This window comes from Plasmopara halstedii (assembly GCF_900000015.1).
Source record: "Plasmopara halstedii genome assembly, contig: Scaffold_672, whole genome shotgun sequence".
NCBI lineage: Eukaryota > Oomycota > Peronosporomycetes > Peronosporales > Peronosporaceae > Plasmopara > Plasmopara halstedii.
In genome coordinates, this window is record NW_020187589.1 from 961,543 (window position 1) to 971,834 (window position 10,292).

Below are 10,292 nucleotides of genomic sequence, written 5' to 3' on the forward strand. Positions count from 1 at the left end.
GTCGTAAATCACAAATTGTAAACGCGTCATATTTTTCGGAAGAATTGTTTTTCATTGGATCTTAAATCTGACATCTTTAAGCGATACTCTTATCATACTCACGAAATCTGGACAAAGTTGTTCTGCAACGCCTCTCTGAATTAATTTGGCATCATGTAAAGCGTAAGATGAGACTTATCGGTTGTTTTTTCGAGATGCTGAGAGTTCCTCGACTTCAAACATGTTGTTTTGATCGACATTGAGCTTGTGAAGAAAATATCGTTTCCCGCTGAATCGCGGCTCAGATTATCCGCTAAGATTTTTGCGACGTAAGTCCAATGACGAATTAAGATTGGTGGTCTCCATCATGAGCTGAAGAAAGAGTGCTTCAAGTTTGTCTTCCTGGACGACCAATAGACTCGTAACGATCAAAGCAAATTTGTTCTCTGTCTTGCGTAGTCCGAGATGAGTATTTATATAGTCTTCACTGAACAAATGGTCAATTTTGGTTCTATACACGATACGCGTCGTTGAAGGTGCTTTTGCTAAGAAAATCTTTGTTCCTTCATTTAGGCTGATAATTGCCAACAAATCCAAACATACTTTTTCATGCAGAGCTCAAGTCTCAGGAAATTGGTGTGATCCTTAGATTTGATTTATAATTCTTATCTTTTATTTAACCGCCGCAAAATCTTCCATGCATGAATTGCCATTGTGCCGGTATTACATGAATGATTACAGCTCACGATCACCTGTTGCGCTCTGTTGAAGAGGCAGGATCTGTTCTCGAGGTACTCTTTGGTGAGTACCATTCTCGCCTCCAAGCGTTGAAATTAGTACAAAAGTAAGCCTTCGATATCCTCTAGGGTGAGGAGTTGGTTGCTTTTCATGGCAAATGGAGAAACTTTATGAGCAGCTCGATCATCTACCACAGGTAGAGAAGGATCGGCAGATCCACTCGGAATATACGACTTTGCCTACCCTAAGAAAATGTAGGATGTAGGCCCATGCGTGTAGGGATGGTATACGTATCACCATTGCAATTCATCACCTTTAGTGGTCCAATGAATCTTGGTAAAATTCCTGCTTCCCAAGTTGAAAACTGCATATTCTGACAGATTTGGCGTGGAAAGTTGTACAAGATCATTGACCTTATATACCTTTTTGTTCTTCCCTCCGCTCTTATCTGCTTTTTTTAGATCCTGAGCTTCCTTAATTGTGTCTCAAACAAACCGAACAACGGCTTATTTTCTCGCAATGAAGTCATCGACGTGCTCTTCCTCACGACTTATCATGTCATCTAGAGGTCTCACTGAGTTTAAATTCGCTTTTAACTCTATGACAGCATTAATGGTCTGACTGTGGCTATATAACCATAGTTCCCCCCTCACTTAAAGAAGAGACCTCGTTCATTATGAAAAAAAGTGCTCTAGGATGAATACCATAGTTCACATAAAATAGTGAATGACCTGTCGAGACATATGTAAAGTTGTTGAACGCAAACTCTGCAAAAGGGGAAGTCTATCCACTCTTTGAACGATGTTGCGTGACTACGCAGTACGTCTTCCAACACTCGACTCACACGATAATCCGTCCACCAAAGCATATCTCGGGTTGCTGAGCAGTCATAAGTGCGGTAAAAGCAAACCGCCCAGGAAGATCTTTTTCATGAATCGACCAGAAGTACTAAGGTTGGCATGTTGGCAAGAAACTAAGGTACAGTTTTCGATGTCAACAGAGGCACACCCTGTAACGGACGGTCAAACAGAGCAATGTCATTTTTCCTGATCGATTGGCAAACGCAGCTTCCACAAAATGTGAAGGGTGCAATTTCATCACGGGTTAGATTATAACTCCTTAGAATTGGGTGTCTTTCGATTTGATCGACAAGAACCATTTTCCGAATCGAGTAATGGAAGAGAAGACTGCAATAGAGAATATTCAAGGTTTTTGTGCTGCTTTCAAACAGGTAAATATGCTAAGGAAACGAGCTCGGTCCACATTTTGAACCGGACGCTATTAACTAGTTTTTGAATAAAAGCAACACCATGTTTTTACAATTAAGTCATCCTCGTCGTCTTGCGTGGTGTATGTAAAGTTTTTATCACGTGCGTTGGACGAAGCGTGAAGCTGTTGATGTTGAGCAAAAGTAGGAAACACGCAGTAAGGAGAAAAAAGAAGAGTTGACGTGCCACTGACGATCCTACCAAGATACTGTATCAAACGACCTTTCCAAGGGTTTCATGCAAAAGGCTGCAAATATCACGGTCTATGCAATCTCAACGTTGTGCGTGCACATTAAGACGTAGTCAAAGACTCGCAAAATCGTGAAGGTCATTTTGCGATGACTCAAATTCTTGTTTAACCATGTGCAGGTGCCCTCAAATGATTTTCCGCAGAAACTATAAGTGTTCTAATTGAATCAACGAGCGTCCAGTATAATTGACACTGCATCATCCGGATCTCGAGCAAAACTGGTGTATGCGTACAGAAAAATGCTGCATGGTGTTGTAGCGAAATTGTTCATTTGCATACGCTTTGATGCGAACATAGGAGAAGCTACAATTCGATCAAAACTTGCCATTTTCTTTGCATATTGCTGGATTTTGGCCAAATTTATTCCACAGTGGAGATGCTGAAGAGATTGCATTGGTGAAAGATCTTATAACCGCTGTAATATGAAGAATGAAGACGCAATTTCGCTTTTAATAGTATAGCAGATGTAGTGCTTGGTACGGTACCTATCAAATAGTTTGTGCGCAATCGTTATACGTAAACACAAATGGATCCACAAAGTATGTGGTACGGGACTGTGGGAAAAGATACGCCGTACGGTGTGTTCTTTATGTATGGTCGTCGATACAAAAAGGAGTTTAGCTGCGTTTTCGTGGTATCGAACGGAGTGTGCTACATATGGTATACCCAAGTTCGACGTATGCTCAAACTCATGAAAGGTATTTGCGCAAACTCAAGATCAAGGATACGCCTGAAGTAGGCTCGAAAGCTGATCCGAAATTGAACCGATGGGGATGTAGCGCCACAGGACTTTATTCGGCGCAAGAATGCTAATGCTTTTTCGGATACTTGATTGGACTTAACTTTCACCGACAAAGACGTGAAGAGCAAGATTGTTGACCATTGTGGTGAAGATGCTGTGGGTTAGATATAAACATCATTCCAGATGGTATCGTTTGGATGACAAAGCGGGCCACTTACCGTGGTTACCCAAACTCACGTGAAATTTCAGTTCTAGTCTGACGCTTAATTTTTATTTTAAGGTCTATGGCGTCACGAGTGAAGGTGTAGCCGAGTTTGCCAACATAGCACTGCGTTCCCAAAATATTGATTCAAATGTGTAGTCATGTACTGTTTGATTCACGGGTGTAACCTATGGGGACCTAACTGGACTATGACTATGAAACAAATAGCCGAACCGTAAGCAGCTTCAGTGAATAGTGTGATCAAACTCCCCCAGGGTTTAGACATGTTAGATTTGCTGCGTCTGGCACGCCGCTCATTACGGTTGTCGAGCTTTGATCCATCCAGAGCGGCGGCCACGGCTGTAAGGTAAGACATTAATACGCAGAAAGGAATTCGTGCGCGTAACTTGATTTCCGATCAAGTCTAGAGCGATCTATTCAAACCTGCTGGTGGTCGTCCAGACACGGTCCAAACACGATCAATGGAATCAACCGGCGCACATTTCTCGATAGTGACGGCAAGACACGAACAGGTCTTGTTGTATAGGGCACAAACCTCTTTATTGCGCCAATAGCTCTTCAAGTGGTATTTGATATTGCAAACGTCATCGTGATAAACAATTCGCCAAACAAAGTGTGGTGCCGTGTGCTTGTCGTATGAGATTGTGATGAGTATGTTACTCGAAATGAATGAGCTCCTCGTGGGTGAGGACGAGCTTGTGATTGATGTGGTGGATAAAGCCCGAACGCTGGCTCGTGTAGAGGCTCAGTTAGGTTTTTGTTAGAATAGGAAAGATTCGACATCGGGATTGCCACATCCTAGTGAGCATATAAGCCGCACAATCACGCGTGTGCATGATGCTGTCTTGGCTCATTTAGACGATTAGGCGGGGGGGGGACTAGCATTTACTTTGATCGAAAAATATCTGCTGCCGAAACTCAGCGAGCTGGCATTAGATCCGTGCAACAAGACATCCTTTGGTTTACATTCGCTCAAATATAGTGTTGAGTGTAGCCAGTCAGATTGTGTACCGTGAAGGTGTAAGGGGAATTGCCCGTCCCTATCCACACACTTTTCTGAGCAAGACTTAGGCAACTGACACGCCTCACCGCGCGTTGCTCGCTTTCCGCGGGCCGTTAACTTACGCAAAGAGGTGGAAAGGTGAAGTTACATCTGTCAATAGGCTTTCAAACCCTGATAAGTACTTCCACATCTGATACACAAAACTAATAGAAAATATATAACTGTACAGGATGTACAGTTAAAGTCAGACACACAAAGTATGTGGTCCACAAAACATGTGCAATAAAACCTGGCCCATTACACACCTCAGTTCAGAAGTGGGTCTACCCAAATTCTTAAAATTTGCTTCTTTTTCTTCTTCTCAGTCCAACTTTCGCTAGAGTGAGAACCCACACGTTCGCCCCACAGAGATTTTTATAACCATCAAACTTGGATATTGTTCCAATACCACGTGGTTCTGCGCATTTGCTCTATCGTGAACTTGATCGTCACGGCGACTTCTATAAATGACGTGGCGATTCAATCTAACTCTTTAGGCGAATGGGTGCTCGACTGATGACTCGAGCCGCGTGTTTTTGCGCCATCGGACCGATTACTCGTGCTAAAGGCAAACCACGAAGTCTCGCGTATGTTCCAAACATCCAGCAATCCGATCTGGATTTCATTCAGACAATCGACACTCGAGTCTTGGCATGGGTCTGTTCGACCAAATTCATGGACATCCATCGTTTGCAAAGCGCAAGCACCGCTGCTGACTCGTTGAAGGTAAACGATGTGTACTTTCGATTTGCGAAATAAACACCGTAGACTCGGGTTTACCCCGAGATCGAGGAATCTCGTGAAGAACGCTCGACCATCAGTTGGCTTCGAGACGGGCGGGACACAGAGAGAAGAGGAATGACCATTTCTTCAAAGCAGGGTCCATCTTCGGGCCTGAATCGAACGCGCGAATGGTACTGGGAAAGTCGCGACGAATACGAGTACAGGGCTACGTCTTCTCGCTCGCTGGGTATTTTACAAAGAGCTCCTTCCGACGTCCGGATTTCTCTCCGCCACCACGTTCTCGACGTGATTGTATTGTTTTCCTTGTTGATCTAGAATAGGGGAAGGTGCCCGGAGCGTGCGTCCCCTCTGCCCTTCTGTGGCTGGCCCGCAGTCTGCTTTCGCCTTGGAACTGCATTTGACGAAGGTGAAGAAGCTTCTCTCGCTCATTAGACAGCGGCTGATCAAGGTGACCGATCAAGTGTCGTTGATGCGACAACGCGTGAAGGATAATGGGTAGGTCGTTTGCGAAGTTAGATACTTCGCATGGCGTCATGGCAACTTGCCTGGTGACGCAATCGAAAATCGAGTTCATCAATTGAAGCAGGCTCTGCAAGATCTCCCACTTGTTGCGGCAGCTTCTGCTGATGATGCGGGTCCTTCTGTCAATCAATCTCGCTCTATTTCGGGCGCTCTCGATTATTTCCGCATTCCGAGGGCGATGCTGAAGTGACGACGCTGAGGGGTTCAACCTTCGACTCTCGCGCCAAAGCTGTGGCTCCAAAACCACATTAAAATAAGCCCACGTTACATTCAGGTTAAACATCGCGTCGTCGATAAGATAGAGATTGTGCAGCCAACTCCATAGCCAGCTTGGTAGGTCGATAGTGTACGCATTCCATGGCATGAAACTACTCGGAATGGATCGATGAAGCGATGCATAGCTTCAAGCTTCTCAAGCTTGAGACCGCATCGTCTGATAGACTCTTAGCAGTAAGTAGTCAATGATATCTTACAATAAAAGACATTCTGCATTTTAATCTCGTCTATCTGCATATTCCGTTTGCAGATCTGGCGTATTCGCCATTGCGTCTTGCACCCGTGTAATCACATTCACACGACTCATGATGAATGAGCTAAGGGCGTCTTTGTACTCGCGCTTCACGTTTGCATCATTGATTATATCCATTTGAGAGGCAGTGATTTGCCGAGCCACTCTCCACTCCCCACGTACATCGGAACACCACCAATCACAGAAAGCGGGACTTGCGGGTGTCGCAATCCTTTCATTATAAACGGCGTAATTGCAGTGGATGAATGAGCCGAATTACTCTCAGCGAGCTCATCAATGGTAACAAGGTACTCTTTTTTGGGAATTTCTGTACAGAATTTTCTCAACTTACTACCGACCACTCAATTGGCACGTTCTGTTTGCCCATCGGTCTCTGGGTATACTTCTTGACGCATCCAAGTTTGTGTCAGAAACCCGAATCAATGTTTCCCAAGAGCTACTCGTCAATCGTGTATCACGATCAGAGGTGATGACGTCTGGCAGCCCGTGATGTAAAAAACGTGATCAATGAACAATCTAGCCAAACGTTCTGCATGAATGGAATCGCCCACGGAGCAATGCAAACCATCTTGCTGAGCCTGTAAACAAAGACGAGCACCTATTGCGGCCGTCAGCATTCTCGACGAAGCCGACACCAAAGTCGAGACCGACTGATGTCCAACCGTCAGCAGGAACAGAAAGACTTTGCAGTGGCGCTTGCGTTTGCCCTGCGCTCTTCACGCGCTGATAAACATCACATGTATTCACCTATCGTGCCATCCACTTATACATGTGAGGCCACCAAAAATAGGAAATGAGAGACTGGTTGGTCTGATGGTGTGGGTATTGAGTTGTATAGGGTCGTGCTATGTAGGTATATTTTGTACTGGGCTTGTGAAAATCGTTGGCTAGACCAGGCCAAATCCCTGGTCTGTTGGAACAGGGGCATTTGCCAATTTATAGTCACCCTCACCAGAAAGAGGATGTTTTCGACGTTAGTGACATACATGTGTGTATTGGCAAATGCCAACACTCGATCAATGCTTGCAAAAGTATAATGTACATCTGAATTTCCAAGATATGCACGACTGTTGGAAAATAAATGATCAAAATAGGTTAGTCACACCTACGATTTCGCCTGAACATAGACGATTGAATACCGCTGGTGCGTTAGTCAGTCATTGTGGATAATGAGCTATTCCAGAGCATGTCACATCGAATGTCCACCACAGTGAGGGATATAACGATATCCTTTAGCAATATTTAATGAAGACATTCACCCTGCTGGAGGGCGTTGAACATGTACAGCCGATCATGCACTCCACCAATACAAAATGGTCTTTGCGCCAGAATCGTGGCTGTAAGCAATGAACTATAAACACATAATACACCACTTGCCGTGAGCCTTTCTGGCATAAAGACGGCGGCAATTGTGGAGGCTCACTGCCTCTCACCAAAACCTGCTTCATGCTTCGAACGGAAAGAAAGATTCACCATCACACTATTTCCCATGTCATGAACCACCGCCGTGTGATTCATCATTTGCTTCCGGGAACCAAGTCAACATCATGACACGCTTCGACATCCAGATGTAACACGCGTGGTGGATCTATCGTATATCCCTTTAAGAAAAACATCAAAAAGATTTGTACCCTCGAACCTCGCAGTCCAAATCCTCGTACTTACTATTCTGAAGTAATCCTTAATTTTAGACTCTTCTATGACCGGTGACGAGAATAGCTGCTTTTCCGGATCAACCGCGCAATTTTGGTGATATCACTGTCTTCCTTTTCCTTCCAGAATATTATCTGTTCAGCTCTATAGGAGCTTCCACTTGAGGTAGTTTGGATAGCTAACGTCCCCTTGGAATGCCTCAGTTCCTTTTACAAGTGAATATCTTTTACGCCACTTACTCATGAAATCTCACTACTGCGCACAGTGATCCCGTCACAAGGAGGTCGACTCCGCATTTTCGTCAGAATGAAGCATTCCATTCACCAATATGGCCTAGCTCTTCTACTCGCTAGTTTAAGTTACCTTTAACTCTATCGGCTGTGGTACGGAAGATTTCGACACTCAGTTTCTTTGCAGTCCTGGCGTTCGAGACAACAGCCCACAACAATTTCTTATCGCTCTGCCAGACCAACATTCATCCAATCATTTTACTTTTCCCATCATAAATACATTGTGTTGCTAAGCTTTACGATGTGAATGATGGTGATCGTGGTGACAACTCGGCAGAAGCAATTGTCATTGTCAAGACAATAGTTTATAACTTGGTGTCGAGCTTAAAGAACGATTCACGTGGTGGTTGAATATATCTTGAAATTCAAAACTCAGTTATTGGATAGTAAGTCAATTCCATTTTTAAACCACAGACAAACTCATACATGTATGGTTATTGAAAAGCTGCTGGACATGTCGAAGCGATGAAATATTAGGGTGACGGACGAAGAGGATTTAACGTTAACTAGATTTGTTGTGGATGACACGAGATCCAAAATTTCAGTGGGCGTCTTGTAACGGGTAACACATACCCTGGTAAAGAGGTGTGGTCACACCAGATAAGCAAGGTGTGACCACACCCAAACAAGAATACGGTACGGGGCTGGATAGCCAGTAGATATACATGTATTTAGATTTTACTATACATATTTTGGAAAATCTATGCATTCAAAATTTAGGCGGCTTTGCCGCAGATTAATATAAATAAAAGCAATATTGAATATAAACGGAAAAGTTAATTATCCTTGAGTTTAGGTTGTAATAACTCTTGAAGTAAGCGGATTGCGACCCGCTAAACTCGTACTTGTTCTGAGCATAGAACGAAAGTCGGTGGCCTAACTCATGCTGTCTCAAAGCGCATAGCTACGGCAGCCCCGCTGCACTCGGTAGCACTTGTAGTCAATCTACACTTGAGTCGTTACGATTGATCTTCAGTGAGGATGGAATAATTTTACTCTTTGCCCCAGGGCATGCACGACGAGCTTAACAAGCTGATGTCCTTGCTTGGCCCTGAGGGCGTGCAACACCTTGCTGCTCAAGGCCCCGAGGCAATCGGTACGTGTCTAGAGATGTCTAAAATAAGAAAAACGCTGCTAGAGCACCTGCAGCAGACGATATCTGCATCATTTGCGTCTATGACGCCACCGTCAGTGACGGATGGTTTTCCCCGACCTAAGCCGCTCATGGTGAGCGTCGAGGTCTTCGAGGGGAAGGATATAGAGAATCTATTGATCTGGATATGAGAGGTCGAGATGGCAATTGCATCTGCCATGCTCCTGACCAAGCAACAGCGCGTGGCGCTAGCCATATCAATGCTCGGTGGTCGAGCGCGAGATGGGCACTGGGACTTCGGTCGAAGCTGCGTTTTTCTTGCCGCCCGACAGGGCAACAAGGGATTGGTGGACTTTGTCCAAGAGATGCGCATTCTCAATGCCGGGATGGCAGCAGATACCCTTCCTGAGGCGGTCACAGTGACCGCCTTTATGCCTTCGCACTGGCGTGGCCAAAATGGAAGTATTCCGTGTGCATTCATCTTTATTTGAGGAGGCGGTGAATGTGGCATTGAATGCCGAATTCAATTTCAACTCGGCATGGCTTGGTTGGAATACACATTCCAACTACTCGTCGAGCGGGCCTGTGCCCATCGATCTCAGCTATGCTGAGGACGAGAGAGCAGAGTCCCAAGCTGACAAGCAACACACAAACACACGACGATGTTTTGTCTGTGGAGACACCCGTCGCCTTCGGAACGGTTGCCCCCTGCGCATGGCGCGTCAAGGTTCTTCGAACCATCACCCCAATGCCTATCAGTCGGGTTCGCCGCTGGAAAACGCACCACTTAGTGGGCGAGAGACTACCTACTGAGGAAAAAATTCTCTTGAGCCCAGGGAGGCATAGGTCAGCAGGGCCCAGCCCCGAAGAGCTCCGTGCTCTTAAACACAAAACGTGTGTGCAATCCTGGCTTACTGATCGTGGAGGCGACCGTAAAAGGCTTCAAGAAGCCATGAAAGATCCTCATCGATTCCGGGGCGTCGGGCAATCATGGTCGACTCTCCATGATGGAAGGAAGTCAGCTGTACAATGAGGCGCTGAAAGCGTGGTTGGGTAACATCGTCACTGTTCGCCTAGCGACGGGGGCACGTGTCACTATCCCGAAGGTCCCTGTGGACCTTGAAGTCAAGTTCCTTGACTTTGATAGCGTGATCCGCTGTTTAGTCTTAGACTTGGATGCAAGGTATGACCTCATCCTAGAAATGGCATGGCTGGAACA

At 45.3% G+C, this 10,292-nt stretch overlaps 2 protein-coding genes across 2 annotated transcripts; one reads left to right on the forward strand and one right to left on the reverse strand.

Moving 5' to 3' along the window:
• Positions 1–285: 285 nt before the first annotated feature.
• On the reverse strand, positions 286–692 carry PHALS_13812 (uncharacterized protein; the record flags this gene model as incomplete). The annotated part of the gene is made up of 2 exons (XM_024729632.1): positions 286–553; positions 661–692. The coding sequence occupies 2 exons, from the start codon at positions 690–692 to the stop codon at positions 286–288; spliced, it is 300 nt and encodes a 99-aa protein (XP_024579990.1).
• Positions 693–3,847: 3,155 nt separating this feature from the next.
• Positions 3,848–4,066, forward strand: PHALS_13813 (uncharacterized protein; the record flags this gene model as incomplete). Its single annotated transcript, XM_024729633.1, has 2 exons — positions 3,848–3,910; positions 3,965–4,066. The coding sequence occupies 2 exons, from the start codon at positions 3,848–3,850 to the stop codon at positions 4,064–4,066; spliced, it is 165 nt and encodes a 54-aa protein (XP_024579991.1).
• Positions 4,067–10,292: the final 6,226 nt, after the last annotated feature.